Here is a 17,497-nt window from a genome sequence, read left to right on the forward strand (position 1 = left end):
AGAGCATCAACCTTCATGAATGCTTCACTTCAGAAAAATATTAAAGTGAATTTATTTAAAGGACACCATAGACAGTACAGCAAGTGAAGACTTACAGTAATCTGTTTTTTTTATTTATTATTATTATTTTCTTATTATTATTTCAGGTGAGTTATATGGAGATTTACTGTGAACGTGTTAGGGATCTGCTGAACCCAAAGAACAAAGGGAACCTGCGTGTGCGAGAGCATCCCCTGATGGGGCCATATGTGGAGGACCTGTCAAAACTAGCCGTAACCTCCTACAATGACATCCAGGACTTAATGGACTCTGGCAACAAAGCCAGGTACTTTCTACTGTCTCTAGTGACAAAATGGTCAAAAAATAAGCTCTATGAGGAGTTTATTTTCATAAATGTCTTTTGAGAGCTTGTGATGGTTGGAATCAAAACCATAACAACTATTAAAAAACAACCAACTTTTTTTGACACATGAAGAAAATGAGCTTGAATTCTGCCGCTGTATTTTGCTTAGCATACTATCTTTCCTCAGGACTGTGGCGGCCACAAATATGAATGAGACCAGCAGCCGCTCTCATGCCGTTTTCAACATCATCTTCACCCAGAAACGACATGATGGTGAAACAGACAACACCTCTGAAAAGGTACAGCATCCTCTCTGTCTTACTGAGTAGGCCTACATGTGTGGAACAGTGTTTAGCACTTGCATTGCTCTGTGTGAGAAATTGTTAGTGCCTTTTCAGAAACAGACTAGACTAGAATGCAAATGTAGGTGAACGAATTGTATGTAGTAAGAGCATTTTAGATGGATGCTGGTAGTTTGACAGAGGATGAATTTGCTTGCATGAGCATTAGAGTACATTACTGTTCTGAGACATCATTTCCATTTGGAACCAGGTCAGCAAAATCAGCCTAGTCGACTTGGCAGGAAGTGAGAGGGCCGATTCTACTGGAGCTAAAGGCACTAGACTGAAGGTAGGTCTTTTTTAAGTGCATAACTAAGTTTCAGTTTGTCATTTCAATTTGTCCCTCAGCTCTCATGAATGGCTAATGACATGATAAACTCTGTCCCCCTTGCCCCTTCTATAGGAAGGAGCCAATATCAACAAATCTTTAACAACACTGGGTAAAGTTATCTCTGCTTTGGCTGAGATGGTAAGAACTATATGCAAATAATGACCTTAACTAACAGCAATTGACTGGAAACATTAATTTTCACATATAAAAGTTGGAAACATTTGAAACTTAAACATTTATTTTGTTGTGTTGTAGGACTTTGCACCAAACAAGGTGAGGATCATCTTAATCTTTCTCTGCTAATTGTCAGCACTACAACTATAGAATGACAACTGACACTGCTGTATTTTCCATACAGAACAAAAAGAAGAAGAAAGTGGAGAGCTTTATTCCTTACAGAGACTCAGTTCTGACCTGGCTGCTGAGGGAAAACCTCGGTATGAACCATTGTGCATCTTTCATACACTGTTGTTCCAATAAACATTGAACTCTACATGTTAATTCATGCCATAATGGGTCTAGAGTCATTTTTGCTGTGTTAAGTTCCTGAAGATTACCTTTTGTTTAATTAATTAGGAGGAAACTCTCGTACTGCCATGGTAGCAGCTCTGAGCCCTGCTGACATTAACTATGATGAGACACTCAGCACACTCAGGTAAGGACCACCACATAATGTTTATATTTTAACTTGATTAAAAAAGTGTTTAATAGAGGAATTTCATCAGTGAATTCTAAAGTGAAAGATCGAACCATCAGAATTGCAGAAAACAAGCTCTGCAGTGACCACCCACTCCAATTACGCACTGTGAATGACACAAGCGAATCTGTCTCCTTACACTCTCAAACTACTTATACATTTATATGTATGAATATTTTGCAATATACTTATAATATATTGTTTCTATACTTAGAATTAATAACTTAAAAACAAAAGTTTTATATATTTCCATTGTTTTTAATTGGATTACATCATTACAGTGCTTAATGGGATTTTAGTTCATTCCCTCACAATGTTGAGTGCACAGTCTTGTACCTTGGTCTGTTTGTCCAATTTTCTAAATTCTTTTGCTACAAATCAAAGCTTCAGTATAGAGTAATATTGTGATTCACCTCAGAGCTGGTTCATGGCTTAGAACACTTTTATTAAGACTTTTATGAAATCACTTTGGGATAAAATGAATGGGAAAAACACTTCTGGAACTATGACAGCTGAAAAGTGGGTGGGCACTTGGGGTTGCACAACTACTGATTTTTAATAGTCGACTAGTCGAGCCCATTAGTCGAGTTGAATTTGTGTCATCTTTATCTGTGGATTCTATGGAATGTTATCAACATTATCCATGTTGATACAATGCTATGCACTTGTGCAATACAGATACAGAGAATGTCTACAATTGTTGTTGATGTGTTGTGTTGTTTAGCAGAGCGTCACGCGTAGACTATTTTAGTTGTAGTCTAGTAGACTATGCAACCTCTAGCGGGCACTGTTGCGCTCTTTTACTTAAGGAACCTTAGGAGCAAATGATGGCACTCCCCTGCAGAAAAGACCAGCTTAGATCAGCATGCATTCCCATGCTGGTTTAAGCTGGTTTTGGGTGTTGATAAAGCTTGTTGACCAGGATGGCTTTTCTGGTGGAGCTGATTGACCAGTGAAATCTTGCCGGTTAAGCCAGTGAAGAAGCCTGATGGGAACTTCGGCACACCAGCATCACATGCTGGGCACAAACATCCTAAACCCAACTTATGCTAGTGACCAACAGTGTTAACCCATGCTGGGCACGAACATCCTAAATCCAACTTATGCTGGTGAACAACAGTGTTAGTCTTTTTTAGCAGGTCTGAATACTGGTGGATACAGGTCTTATTTGGGATGTTCAAAAACTACTTTTGATGGTTTTAATTGCAATATCACCTTCCACAGGTATGCTGATCGTGCCAAGCAGATCCGATGCAACGCCGTCATCAACGAAGACCCCAACAACCGCCTGGTGCGTGAGCTGAAAGACGAAGTGGCACGTCTGAAGGATCTGCTCTACGCTCAAGGTCTTGGAGACATCATTGAGAGTGAGGCACCACCACTTACACTAATACGCTTCAAAGTAAAAATCTAGATATTTTTGACTCTCCGTATAATTATTGATTTACACTATAATGTAAACCTTCTCAGGAGAATGACCCTATGAGTACCACAAACATTTTATGACACCGGTGTTATCAGAAACCTGAGAGTCAGACACAGCTCTGGGAATGTGTCTTAAGGATTTGTCTTTTCTCTCTGTTTCTTTTAGCATTTCGGGCGCAAGGTCCTGGGATACCTGCTCTCAAATGTGTGTATTTTGTCAACCTAATGCTTTGCAGCTTTCAATAGCCAAAGCAGGAATCTCTGGACCACCAAAGTCTCTTTGCTTTTTAAATGTCATATAGTTTTCACTAATCAGTTTAAATGAAACTAATTAAGGAACAATACAGTTATTGTTCGCACTACTATTGCTCTGATGGTCCAAAGGTGCTATAGCATTTTGCTTGGGGTTTAAGTGAAGCAGGCGCATATGGTCATCTGTAGCTGGCTTGGCCATCCATGCTGTCTGTGCATTTACAGATCAGTATTACATTGAGTGTTCAATTCATCTCCATGCTCATTATCTCAAGCATGGTTGAGATGCTCAAAAGAATTTGAGGCATGCAGAAGAGGCTGGTTAATATCCTGGTTGACTTGATTGATAATACTAACTGAGCAGCATTTGAAGTCCTCAGTTTATGCAGTCCACCCTGCAGCTTTATAATTTAATTAGCCTTTTAACCCTTATTTTTGACACTTTCTACTCTTCCTCATTTCCCTTCTTCTCTGTTTCCATGGTTATCCTTTTCTCTCACCACAACTTTCTCCTTTTACTTTCCAACCTGTTGTTCCCAATTCTTGGTCAGACTTGTCCAATTTCAAGACTAATATCAATAGGGTCCAGGCTGTCAATCAAAGAGGTGATTTCTCCACAGTGACCAATGCCATGACAGGGATGAGTCCCTCCCCTTCTCTCTCTGCCCTGTCAAGCCGAGCTGGCTCCATCAGCAGCCTGCATGATCGAATCATGTTCAGTCCGGGAAGTGAGGAAGCTATTGAGAGGCTGAAGGTGAGAGGGATGATGATTGGATGTGTTTGATAAATTAATAAGGGCCTTTGCTGATCTTGTTAATGCTGACTTCTTGTCCAACTAGGAAACTGAGAAGATAATTGCAGAACTCAATGAAACTTGGGAAGAGAAACTTCGCCGCACAGAGGCCATTAGGATGGAAAGGTTGGAGACCCCTGGGAGAGCTTTTATCTTAAATTGTTTAAGTTTTATACTTTTTTAGCAAAAAATATTGTTAAGCATGCTCTGTTCCCATTAGGGAGGCACTTTTGGCTGAAATGGGTGTGGCAATGAGGGAAGATGGAGGAACAGTTGGAGTCTTTTCTCCTAAGAAGGTTTGGAGATATTTAAGAGTACTTAAAGGAAGCCAATTAGGTCAAATGCTTCTGTTTATGATTAAGGTTTATTTCAGACACCTCACCTGGTCAATCTGAATGAAGATCCACTGATGTCTGAGTGCCTATTGTACTACATTAAAGACGGAATCACCAAGTAAGAATTTAGTGTATTCACAACTTAAAAGTAAAGTGTGTTATTTCTGTGCACCAAGTACACCCGGAATTGCAAGAATAATGAATACTCCCCCTGTCTGCCATAGGTTAATCCTGCCCTAAACACTCTCCATTGGTTGAGCCAATGTCGCTATATAGGACTGGTCAGGATGCTCAAACATACAAAGCAATGTTTGATAGCATCACAGAGCTACAATATTTACATTTAAAAATGAATGGAGGGGTTGGGACTCAATAGTTTTTCAATGTGTTTTCTTATACTTACACCTAGGGGCATATATGTAGCATCATTCACAAACAATAGTTTTCAGTTACTGATGCCATTAGCATCATTAGCATACATACTATTCACAGATAGATAAGCAAGAAGTATTTGGCTCCAACATATGATCATATGTTCCAAACATATGGTCATGTGATCCAAACATGGCTGCCCCCATGAGGGGACTCTCTGCATGTAGAATAAAACAGCTTTAATAGTGTTATTGATGTGACCTGTGTCTTCATCTCATTTAAGTGGTCATGATATTTTACATTTGTTTCAAAATTACTATTGATTTCTTTAGTTAAAATTAAAACAAATTTTAATGTGGGAAAAATTACTGAGTGCACATTTAAGCTAGAAAACATATTTTAACTTTGAAAAATGTACACTTTTTACCTTTAAGTAACGCTTGATATTTAGGATGCTGAATAATAGTTATAATGGATTCTCAATATCAGTTGATGTTTTTGATTTGCTTGTATTTTTGCTTAATGGACTTCTGAGAAAAGGCTATTTTCCCTGAAATATGGGCCGCATATTTTCCTCTGTAGGGTTGGCCGTGAGGATGCCAGCAGTCGGCAGGACATTGTCCTAAGTGGTCATTTCATTGAAGACGAACACTGTATCTTCACAAGTAGCACTAATGCCTCAGGAGAGGGAACAGTGGTCCTAGAGCCCTGTGAGGGAGCCGAGACTTACGTTAATGGGAAGAGAGTTACAGAGCCCACTATTCTCAGATCAGGTACGTCTTTCAATTCTAGGACAGCTGTGGCTGAGCAAAAGCACAATTTGATTAACTACTCTGTATGATGTTTTCACTCTATCCGTTGTCCATCTTAGGTAACCGTATCGTTATGGGCAAGAGCCATGTGTTCCGATTTAATGACCCAGAGCAAGCCCGGCAAGAACGAGAAAGGACACCATGTGCAGAAACACCTGTGGAGCCTGTGGACTGGGCTTTTGCCCAGAGAGAACTGCTGGAGAAACAAGGCATTGATATGAAGCAAGAGATGGAGCAGAGGTAGCACTGCAGTACAATATTAGCAGTTTTTAGCATCCAAAATATATATATCAACATGCTCAAATAGGCCTCTGATTACTAAGAATAGAGCTAGTTTTTGCAGTGTTACTCTGATGGTTATGCCATTTTTAGATTACAGGAACTGGAGGACCAGTACCGTAAGGAAAGGGAAGACGCAAGCAACCTTCTGGAACAGCAGAGACTGGTAAGCATGGATTTTTTTGCAATCTATCTTTCAGAGGTTCAAAAAAGATGAAACTGGCAATTAAACCAAATATAAAATTTCATGTTGATTAGGACTACGAGAGTAAACTGGAAGCTCTTCAGAAGCAGGTTGACTCACGATATTACCCAGAAATCACGGAGGAAGAGGAGGAACCAGAAGAGGAAGGTGAGTTGTAACACAGTTTTTGACCACATTAGTATACACTGACCCATATATCAAATACATAATAAAGTAAGCACAAAATTTAAAAAAAAAGTTCTCCAAAAAAACTGATGTGCTGTCATAATTTACTCACCATATCGTACTTTCTTTCTTTCATGGAAAACAAAGAGATGTTTGGCAGAATGTTAGCCTCGATAACCATTAACTTGCATTGCATAATTTTTCCATACAATGAAAGTGAATGGTGACTGAGGCAAACATTCTACCTAAGATCTCTTTTCGTATTCCACAAAATAAAGAAATATGCATATTTTGGTGTAAATATCCCTCTTATGTTTTGAATGTTCACAAACAATCTGTGTACAATTTTCAATCATGAAGAAAGTGTTCATCTGAAGTTTTAGATGTCAAGAGATTACTTTGAAATGGGTTAATATTTTTGGTTCTTTAGTGTCGTGGACAAAGCAAGAGACAGAACTGGCCCTCTGGGCTTTCCGTAAATGGCGATTCTACCAGTTCACCTCTCTCAGAGACCTGCTCTGGGGAAATGCAATTTTCCTCAAGGAAGCTAATGCCATTAGTGTGGAGCTCAAGAAAAAGGTATGTTGTAATTATTTTAGGTCAGCCTAATGACAGTATAAAACTTTTTTTTTGTATTGTAGATACATTGCAATCACACTATTAAACATTTAATATGATAAATTGTTCCTTTTTTTCTCCATAGGTTCAGTTTCAGTTTGTATTGCTAACAGACACACTGTACTCACCGCTGCCCCCTGACCTACTGCCCCCCAGCGTAGCCAAAGACAGAGAGAAAAGGCTGTTCCCACGCACCATAGTAGCAGTTGAAGTTCAGGACCAGAAGAATGGTGCCACACACTACTGGACTTTAGAGAAACTCAGGTACTGTGAGTTTAAACACACAATATGCATAAAATGCCCACAAGAGGGGTTCTAGCCCAGTTAGATTAGTTAAGGCTGTGCAGCTGGTTGCAAGAAACCACTTTAGTTAAGAAAACCTTTGGTGACAACCGCCTTTATATAAAGCTGAAATGTGTAATTTCTGTGGCACTAGCACCACTGAACAGAATTGCAAAAATCACTGTTCCCCGTCTGTCACTCATTTCGACATTGTGTTGAAGAAGCGACACTAGGGGTCTCTCTTGAGAGCCTCACACATCTCTGAAAAATATATTTTTTTAAAATAAAATAATATTTTCATTAAAAGAGTTTATTTCTCTAAAAGAGCATTACACTGCGGCCTTGAACGTCCTTTTCAGGACGTGTCTTTATAAAAATGCCCTTCCACCCCTGTGTAGTTCCTGGATGCGGTCGAGTTCTCTCCGCTCCTGACGGTCACAGGTGCTGCCTCGTGTGTCTGGGCCGCGATCACACCGAGGCAGCGTTTGTGGATGGTTCGTGTTCTCACTGCGAGAACCTTACCATGGCAATGCTGCGGTCATGGCTTTCCTTCTTAAAAAGGAACGCCAGCCGCCCCCCGGGTCGCTCCTTCTTCCCACGGGATTGAGGAGGACCCAGCTGGCGATGGAGGCGATTTGGGTATGGCAGCAGGCTCGGTTTCACCAGGTAGATCCCCACGAACTACCCGCCCCTGACACGCTCGTTGACTTCCTCCCTGGCTCGGGGTGACAGCAGCTTGCCTCATGGCAATTCTGCTTATCCCCTTGAGCCCCCCGAGCTGGATGATGAGCACACCGCTGCATCGGAGAGTGTTCCACCGTCTGACATGGAAGACTCGATTGGGCTGCCCCCCTCGGGTTGGCACGCCCAGTCTGAGTCTGTTGCCCAGATGGCTGGCATGCTTGCCCGGGCTGCCATCAGTGTGGGGCTGGACTGGAACCCTCAGTCCTCCCCACAGCCTTCCCAGCTGGATGATTGGTTCCTGGGGTCTGGGCACCACTCACAGCCACGCCCCCCTGACGAGGCAATGTAGGGCACCTTTTCCTGCCCGCATCTGACCCCCTCGCTCAGCCGCTCTCACTACCCTCGACGGTGGAGCGGCCCACGGGTACTCGACGGTCCCCCATGTGGACAGAGCAGTTGCGATCCACATGTGTCCCGAGAACGCCGCCAGCTGGTGGGAACGCCCGGTGCTCCCCTCCAAGGCCTGTGGGATGACGTCATCACTGACCACCAAAGCCTACAGCGACGCTGGACAGGCCGCTTCCGTCTTGCATACCATGGCCCTCCTGCAAGTTCACCAGGCCAAGGTACTCAAAGATCTGCACTTGGGTAGTCCTGACCCCGACGTGTTGCAGGAACTGTGCTCAGCGACCGCCCTCGCCCTCAGGGCCACGAAGGTCACAGCGCAAACACTCGGCCAGGCAATGGCCACCCTCATGGTTCAGGAAAGACACCTGTGTCTGAACCTGGTCGAAATGCGGGACATGGACAAGGCACACTTCCTCAACACCCCCGTCTCCCAGTTCGGCCTCTTCGGCGAGGACTTCACCCAGTAGTTCTCAGTGGTGAAGAAACAGACGGAGGCCATTTCTCACATCATGCCCCGCCTCGCCACTAGCACAGGCTGTGCTCCGTCTGCTCGCCGAGGGCATCCTCCTGTGGCTTCCAGAAAACGCGATGCTCCGCCTCAACCTGGGCCCAGCTCTCAGCCCCAGCGTCGAGTGCCCCGCAGGAAGAGCACACCCCTGTCTCTCGAACATCCTCCAGGACCCGGAAAGCTCCCAAATATTCCTGAGACAGACGACCCAGAGATCGAGACGTTTGCTCCAGAGCTGGTAAGCAGACCACTCCATCCCCAGTGGAGGGCCTGGAGGAGAATCCTCAGTTCAGTTTATATTTGCTGCACCCCCTTCGGGTTAGGGTGTCCACATTCTCAATAAAAGAGCAATTTCCTCTTTCTCTGGGTCACCTGGCCCGCAAATGCCCTTCTCACAGCATCATGGTGCCACAACTCAACAGTCCTGGCACGCCAGACGCGGACCCCCCCACCTCCGGACCAACGACTGTAGCCCCCCCGCCAGCCAGTTCTGACGAGTCTAGAGGATGCCTACATGGAACCTCCTCCTCAGTCACTAACCCGCCCCCTACCGGGTGTGCGGAGCAAAGTAAGTGTTTCGAGTCTTTTTTTTCAGAGCCTCGGGACACGTTTTTGCATCCCGACGCCACATTGCTTGCTCCGCCCTGCTGTGAAGCACCTTTACCTTGGTGCACAGTGAAAACGCCAACACCCTGCATGTGGCGATCGCGACCCTTCTACTCAAAGACGTGATAGACCCTGTCGCTCCAGCCGAGATGAAGAAGGGTTTCGACAGCCCTTACTTCTTCACACCCAAGAAAGGCGGTGGCTTTCGACCGATCTTGGACTTGCGAGTTTTCAACTGGGCCCTGCTCAAACTCCCGTATTAGGGGGAGGGACATTCTCATTCTAGAGAATATTTGATTGGACAAATTAATTGGATGCGCCAAACAGCATAAGATGAGTCATCAATTTGTTTTGTCTGTTTTCCCTAAAGAGACAGACTGTCGATTTTAAATGCATATAACTGCTAAAAGTTCATTTAGTCAATATTTACAAGTACAGTAGCTTATAGAGTAAAATGCTTCAAAGCTAATAGACATGGTCTAAAAGCCACACAACTTTAATTATGATTTATTTATGTCTTTAAATGCATATTTTAACTGCTCTATCTTTTCTTTCCCCCTCAGTTTAAGCTTGAAAAAAGCATACTGTATAAAAAGATGGAATATTCTATGGAAGCTATGGAATATTGTAGCTAAACATTACCTTGTATGCAGTGTTAATTTTTCTTATGTGTTACTGTTATTTCTGCAGACAACGACTGGATCTGATGAGAGAAATGTATGACCGAGCAGCAGAGGTGCCCAGTTCTGCAATTGAAGATTGTGACCATATGATGTCTGGTGGTGATCCCTTCTATGACCGCTTTCCTTGGTTTCGTCTGGTTGGCCGGTGAGTAAAAAAATCCCATAATAAGTTAAGCTTGTGTGGTATGTAACTCTGAAGTGCCATGAGATACTGGTTGAGTAGTTGCTGGTATTCCCACCAAACATGGCCAGAAACTCTGCTGAAAAAATAAAACACCTCAAACCAGCCCAAACGGTTTTGTTGGTCTAATCAAGTCTCTCAGCCATCTGGCTGATCTTCAAGTGGTTTTGGGCACTTTTCAGCTGGTCAGGCTGGGAGACCAACTTAAGGGAATAATTCACCCAAAAAGGAAAATTCTCTTTTCATTTACTCACACTCATGCCATCACAGATGTGCATGACTTTCTTTCTTCTGCAGAACACAAACAAACAAAGCTCTGTAGGTCCATACAATGCTAGTGAATGGTGAACAAAGCATTGAAGCACCGGAAAGCACAAAAAGGCATCAAAAAATTAATCCATAAGACTCCAGTGATTTAATCAATGTCTCGTGAAGCAATCCAATCGATTTTGGGTGATAACAGACACTGTCTATTTTGTAATGGCAGTCTCTTGGCCAATCATGATTTCAAGCTCGATTACACTTCCTAGTGCTTGACATATGTGCAGAGTGCTAGATGGTGCTAGGAAATGTAATCGAGCTTGGAAACTTGATCACCAAAGAGACAACATATGTCAAGATTTATAGTGAAAAAGAAAAACACTTTGGTCGGTTCTCAACCAAAACCAACTGGATCACTTCAGAAGACATGGATATAACAACTGGAGTTTTATGGATTACTTTTATGCTGCCTTCATGTGCTTTTTGGAGCTTAAAGGTTGTGGTCACCGTTCACTTGCATTTTGTGGGCACACAGAGCTGAGATATTCTTCTAAAAGAGCTTTATTTGTGTTTTACTGAAGAAAGAAAGTCATACACATCTGGAAAGGCATCAGGGTGAATAAATGATGAGAAACTATTTCTTTAAACCAGCTAAATCCAGATTAAGATGTTTTTTTGGTTGTTTGTTTTTTAGCAGGGAACTGCTTATGATTTGCATTGTGCTTTTAATGAGGGCTCCTTCACTTTTGAGTGGAATGGTGAGCAATGTGCAGCCTCTGATCAACATTTCAGTGCAGTTTTGCATTGATTTATTGTTGTTCCTTCTGTGCATCATTGATCCATTGAAAACAAACACTCCAAACGCTAAAGATAAGCCTGAACACTCTCCTCACCAAACACACCAGATTATTTGCTGAACAAAATTCGGGAGGCTCATGACGGGGTTTCTGCTGAGATATGCACCATGCCATGCACATGTGAACGAGTGAGTGCACATGTGTAAGAAAGAGTGTGTTTTTGGTGTTGTACTAACCCAGTTCCCGTGTCTCCGGCTACACCAGCACTCCCATTCTGAACACGTGCATGAGCAAGCGCATGAGTGACCTTACCCTCTCCCCCACCCTCTCCGACCCCGACCCCGACTCTGACATAACCGAGCTTGCCGATGAGCGGCATTATGGGAAAGTCGAGGTGGATGATGAAGAGTTGGAGGACTTGGATGATGAGATCTTTATGGAGGACTCAGAGCTTGAGAGAGAGGAGGATGGTGTGGAGGAGCACTGCCCTGGTGCCAGCGATGGCCAGGACCCCTTTTACGACCGCTGGCCTCTGTTCAGTTTTGTGGGAAGGTTGGTGAGGTTTCAAGAGCATGCTGGCAGAGGAAACTAGCTCTTTCACACTGAGACACACACAGGGTCTGGCATGAGAACTTTGCAGTCATCTGTCAGAACAATTAATATTTTTTATTTCTGAGATAAAGACCGGTCAAGTCCAAGTTTTTTTTTTTTTTTTTTTTTTTTGCTCATCATGTTCAGGCTCAGCTGCCCATTTGACATTTTCTGTCTAGTACATTACATTTCAATGACATAGGCTTTGAGGTGTTCAGTAACTGAATGAGGGTAAATTTACCAAAAAGGAAACATTTTCATCAAGAAATTGTCTGTGAAAATCACTTTAGACCAATGGTGTCAGATCTCCAAAGCAGGTTTCTTATGAAATAGGCAAGCAATTCTCCACACATGGGCCTATTGCTAGCTTTGTGCAAGGCAATTGAATACTGACCATTAAACAAAGACATACAGTATTTATGCCCGAAAATTAATTTGGACACTTTTGGACACTTAAGTCACACTTAAAAATGTATGAATTTTATTGCATTACATACAAAATGTCAAACCAAGCGACATCTATAAACAATTTATTTTCTAAACCCTTTTCAGAGCCATATGTTTTTTATTCAAATTAAATGCCACTTTGTTTGATATTTTTTGTATAATGCAAAGACATTCATATATTTTTAAATGTGGCTTAAGTGTCAGAACATGTTTTATGGTCACTAGGTTGCAGAGCCAAAAAGTCATATTAAAATCAATATGACAGTGTTCTGAATGTCTGAAAATCGAAATGGTTTTCTGCACTGTTTTGTAGGATATAGAATGGCCATGGCAGTGTTACATTTCTGAAAATAATTCTGTTATTTCTGTGATTGATGTTGAAAGTCAGCTGATTTGTATATTCTGAAAAGCTTCAGAGCTCAAGATGAAAGAGCTGGTTTCGACTACAGCAGACTCAATCAGGCATGCCATAGTTCAAATTGTATCTCGTTTTTTTTGGATTGGCTCTCACACTCTCACTTCCGCTGCGCACATACAACATACAAGATTTGTGACGTGTGTTGACTTTAATTTTTCTTTGAAGAAATGGGGTTGATGGGGTAAAATTCATGTATTTAATTTTTGCTTTCCAGTTTGTATCTGGCCCAAAAAGCCACATTTGGAATTTATTGTCACACAAAATATTTTGTTTTTCTGAGCATGCTTTATTTGCGCCTCACCAATCTTGTCGTAAGCTCCTCCCCTCTGGCCACACCTCCTGATGCTCTTTCCCCCACCTGTCAAGCATAGTCCTCTTTGAGCATTGAGGGGGTGACAGAAGAGTACATTGGGATCAAGAGGGCAGATCTCTAGTAATTGAATGAAGTTGTTTCAATGTAGTGTTCCTGTTGCTCAACTGGTAGAGCATGGCACTAATAAAGCCAAGTTCATTGGTTTCATTCCAAGAAAATGCACATACTCATGAAGTGAAAATGTAAAGCATAAATGTGCTGTAAGTATTTATGGATAAAAGCATCTGCCAAATGCATAAATGTAGAAAATAGGAAGGTCAGTCTGTCACCAAACCTGACTGCATTTGACATCTTGTCTTGTTCAGGTATTTCATAGACACAATTGTGCCATTGAAATAAACTGAATGAAATAAATCCTTTAATTGGTTACTGAAACGTCAATAAAAATCATGATGTGTGCCAAAACGTAACCTTTTGCAAATACCCTTCTATAGTTCAATCAGTTGATCAAAGGTTGTGGTGTAGTTCTCCTCATTATGCATGTATCTTGAAACCCTTCACCAACCCCCACAGAGACCCTAGTAAAAGTCCCTACTATTTCCACTTCCTCTATAATTGTTTGAGAATAGGGTCTCTTATTCACGGATGAACAGCAGAACAACAGGGCATTGTTTGGCTTTCACTGGAGCAGCTTCTCTTTTGGTTGCTTTTTTTGTGTGTCCGATGTTGTGTTGTCTAGTGGCAGTGTGACTGATTTGATATTCACCGCTGACACCACTGATTTCTTTCCCCATTTAAACTTTTTTTTTCTCCATGAATATTAACCCTCTTTTTTCTTCTTTATTTCTCCTCATCCTCTACCCTATCAACTGTCTCAAATCCCTCTCTTCTTTTTTCCCACCATTCTCTTGTTATTCCTCTATAGGGCATTTGTGTATCTAAGTAACCTGCTGTACCCTGTGCCATTGGTACACCGTGTGGCCATTGTTAGTGAGAAAGGAGAGGTCAAGGGGTTCCTCCGGGTGGCAGTACAAGCCATCTCGGGTAAGATCGTCTTCATGACGTCATGCTCTGTTTGTCCCACATACTGTACATTCTTAATAAAGCCACTCATAATTAAACATTCTTTTAATAGTGAGCTCATATCTCAGACTTTAGACCAATTGTTTTGTAATACACCACTGGTAAATTCCCTGTAATTTCATTTCATTATACATCTAATAATTCCCTGCTGGAATATCCGTTTTGGAACATGATCGCTGATATCTAGCTGGTCAGTAGCTGGTCCAAGCTGGTCATTGACTGGTCTAGGCTGGTAAACCCTCATGGACCAGCAATAAAACAGCTACCAAGGTGGTCAAGCTGGTTTTTGGGAACATGTTACTTGGTCAATCAGCTAATGACCAACTTTTATCAACTAGAAACCAGCTACATTAGTAGAGTATGTTCCAAAACACAGCCACCAGCTTAAAGGGATTGTTCCCAAAAATGAAAATTCTCTATAATTTACACACCCTCATGCCATCCCAGATGTGTTAGACAGCAGAACACAAACTGAGATTTTTAGAAGAATTTTTCAGACTGAAAGTGAAAGTTCAAGTGGAGATTTAGAGTAAAAAAAGTACTGGGATGGCATGAGGGTGAGTAAATGATAAGATAATTTTCCAGCAGATTATAGATGACACAATCAACTTTACTGCTTACATTTTAAATGCACTTGCTCAAATATCATGTTCTATAAATATGTAATAAGCTTTCATTTCTTCTCACAGCTGATGAAGAGGCTCCTGATTATGGCTCAGGTGTACGACAATCAGGAACCGCCAAGATTTCATTTGAAGATCAACAATTTGAGAAGGTTGGTTGTGTCCCTCATTCTTTGTAACTGATGCTATTTTCACCTGTCAAGTTCATGCTAATGAAAGTTCATTATTATCTCATATGTAGAGTTGGGCCCAACTTTAGATTTTTAGGTGTTTAATTGTCTTCACAGAAAGTGAGACACCCACAAGAACAAATAACTTTGTCTCTGTTCAGTTCCAGACAGAGTCATGCACTGGTGGGATGTCTCACACAAACACATCTCAAGAGGAGCTGCGCATCGTAGAAGGAGAAGGACAGAACTCTGAAATGGGGCTCAGTGCTGATGAGGTCAACAACAACACTTGTACAGGTAATGACCTGGCCCAAATAGAACCTTCAGACTTTTTTAAATTTTAAATTGTCTGATTTGAATACAAATATTCAGAATTCTGTGGATTTTATAACGAAATACAATGTGTTAAACACAAAAATATTTAATTCATAAACAAGCAAGTGATGGGGAAAGTGTTGAACTTAAAATGCAAAAAAGTCCACATTATGCATGCCAAAACATGAAAGATCGTAAACAATAATTAAAATTGTGGATTAAGTGTAAAAAGTGATGTAAGGGACACACACACACACGCACGCACGCACACACACACACACACACACACACACACACACACACACACAAAAGAGTCAGCTGGTATTTGTATTCTTATTGGTTTTCTTTTGTCTTCCTCCCTATAGCATCTCCTGATATTCTTAACAGTCCTCTTAAGGGCATTCTGGAATGTCCTCTTGAAGCGACTCAGGAAAAATCTTTCCAGCACCTGAAAATAGGCAGCAACTTTACCTTCAGGGTCACAGTACTTCAAGCCTCCAGCATCTCTGCTGAATATGCAGACATCTTCTGCCAGTTCAAGTGAGTAGACTTATACCATGTAACATTTATCTAAGGATATCTCTGGCATAGTTTCCTATACAGAACTACAGATTTATCAGTTGTGATGCCCATCTTTGCAATCAACATGGTCAAAAGTATGTGGATACCCCCTCAGTGAAGACACATTTATAGAGGTCGACCAATAGTGGATTTTGCCGATAGGTGGTGTTCTGTAAATAATAATAAAAAATAAAAAAAGTTTATGAAATGTTAAAATATGTTCTTTGTATTTCCTTACTCTGACAGTCACAGACATAGATGCTACAGAATGTGGGACTTCTAACTGTAAACAAGATCAAAAAGCACAAGGGGCTCTTATTTTGAAATGGTGGAAACTTGGTTCCGTTACAATGCCATATATTAAGTATATACCTAATTAAGCATTTTAGAACACACTTTATATTAGGTGTCTTTAACTACTATGTTCTTAAATACTTGATACAATGTACTTATTATGTACATACGTGTTGTTGCATTGTAGGGTAAAACAGGGCTAAAGGCTCACATTGACTGATCTAATAACAACAGAGATTAATTTGTTTATAGAATACTTAGGATGTTATGAAATATCAAATGTGATTGAATTGATCTAGAAATGATGTACCCTTTTCTGAAGTGGTTATTTTGAATAAGCAGTGTCTTAATTTGTTACTCAAAAATGCATCTTGCTGTCTCAAAAGTATTTGCACAAGTTGACTAATTGTGCCCTATAACTATTACTCCGATATCTATGCTATATCACTTTAACACCCCTGGGGGCCTTTTACCTCAAGTGAGGGAGCCACCTTTTTAATAATAATAATAATAATAATAATAATAATAATAATAACAATAACAATAATAATAATAATTGTATGCAAAACAACCTTCTGTTGTTATTTCTTTTCACACAAAATATGTTGCTCTATCAATATTCAATAAAAAGAAATGTATTTTCTAATTTTGATTAATTTTGTGACCAGAAAAAGCTAATTTTCCTTAAGGTGTGACTTTAGCCCCATTTTATCCAACCTACATTCGATGTATCTGTATTTAATTACATCTTTAGTTACACTGTTATCCTTACCAATAAACCTAAACCTACAACTACCCCAACCCTTAACCTAAACACTAACCCTAACCCCAACCCTTATCATATTCCTAAACCTACCCGTACCTCAAACTCAGTAGCAGCAAATGTGAATCTTGGGAGAATTTGTCAGAACATCATGGAGTTACACAATAAATACATTGTACTGTATGTATTTTAATGTTAGTACATAGTAAAGACACCTAATATAAAGTGTGATCACGATTTATATATTCACCAGATAGATTCACAAGTACTGTATATATATAGATAGTTAGTTAGTTAGTTGGAGACTGTACTGATATTTTCTGGCCATAGCTAGTGGGGTGAAAGGTGGTAATGAATCTAGGGGCCCAAAAGTCCAGGGGTCTACCATGTAACTTAAACAATGACATTCAAGAGAATTATGCTTGCAACTTTGTGGCAATAGCTTGGGAAGGGCCCTTTTTCTGTTCAGGCATGACAATGCCCACAAAGTGATGTCTGGTAAAAAAAACACTTTACTGACTTTCAAAAAGCTAAGACCTAA

At 41.0% G+C, this 17,497-nt stretch overlaps 1 protein-coding gene across 10 annotated transcripts in view; it reads left to right on the forward strand.

The window, feature by feature from the left end:
- kif1ab (kinesin family member 1Ab) overlaps window positions 1–17,497 on the forward strand; it is a 43,776-nt gene that overhangs the window by 6,071 nt on the left and 20,208 nt on the right. For 4 of the 10 annotated variants that reach the window (XM_052128528.1, XM_052128527.1, XM_052128530.1 and 1 more), the window contains exons 6-30: window positions 147–325; window positions 531–642; window positions 896–973; window positions 1,088–1,153; window positions 1,271–1,288; window positions 1,374–1,452; window positions 1,592–1,670; window positions 2,937–3,079; window positions 3,304–3,342; window positions 4,010–4,143; window positions 4,229–4,308; window positions 4,403–4,478; window positions 4,556–4,635; window positions 5,472–5,662; window positions 5,761–5,941; window positions 6,074–6,146; window positions 6,239–6,332; window positions 6,781–6,929; window positions 7,054–7,232; window positions 10,147–10,284; window positions 11,643–11,930; window positions 14,073–14,191; window positions 14,920–15,005; window positions 15,185–15,320; window positions 15,704–15,878. In XM_052128528.1, coding sequence (XP_051984488.1) covers window positions 147–325; window positions 531–642; window positions 896–973; window positions 1,088–1,153; window positions 1,271–1,288; window positions 1,374–1,452; window positions 1,592–1,670; window positions 2,937–3,079; window positions 3,304–3,342; window positions 4,010–4,143; window positions 4,229–4,308; window positions 4,403–4,478; window positions 4,556–4,635; window positions 5,472–5,662; window positions 5,761–5,941; window positions 6,074–6,146; window positions 6,239–6,332; window positions 6,781–6,929; window positions 7,054–7,232; window positions 10,147–10,284; window positions 11,643–11,930; window positions 14,073–14,191; window positions 14,920–15,005; window positions 15,185–15,320; window positions 15,704–15,878 — 2,972 coding nt within the window. The remainder of the gene's footprint in view (window positions 1–146; window positions 326–530; window positions 643–895; window positions 974–1,087; window positions 1,154–1,270; window positions 1,289–1,373; window positions 1,453–1,591; window positions 1,671–2,936; window positions 3,080–3,303; window positions 3,343–4,009; window positions 4,144–4,228; window positions 4,309–4,402; window positions 4,479–4,555; window positions 4,636–5,471; window positions 5,663–5,760; window positions 5,942–6,073; window positions 6,147–6,238; window positions 6,333–6,780; window positions 6,930–7,053; window positions 7,233–10,146; window positions 10,285–11,642; window positions 11,931–14,072; window positions 14,192–14,919; window positions 15,006–15,184; window positions 15,321–15,703; window positions 15,879–17,497) is intronic. The other 6 variants (XM_052128532.1, XM_052128533.1, XM_052128531.1 and 3 more) reach the window with 3 other exon arrangements.

This window comes from Xyrauchen texanus, chromosome 6 (genome assembly GCF_025860055.1).
Source record: "Xyrauchen texanus isolate HMW12.3.18 chromosome 6, RBS_HiC_50CHRs, whole genome shotgun sequence".
Taxonomy (NCBI): domain Eukaryota; kingdom Metazoa; phylum Chordata; class Actinopteri; order Cypriniformes; family Catostomidae; genus Xyrauchen; species Xyrauchen texanus.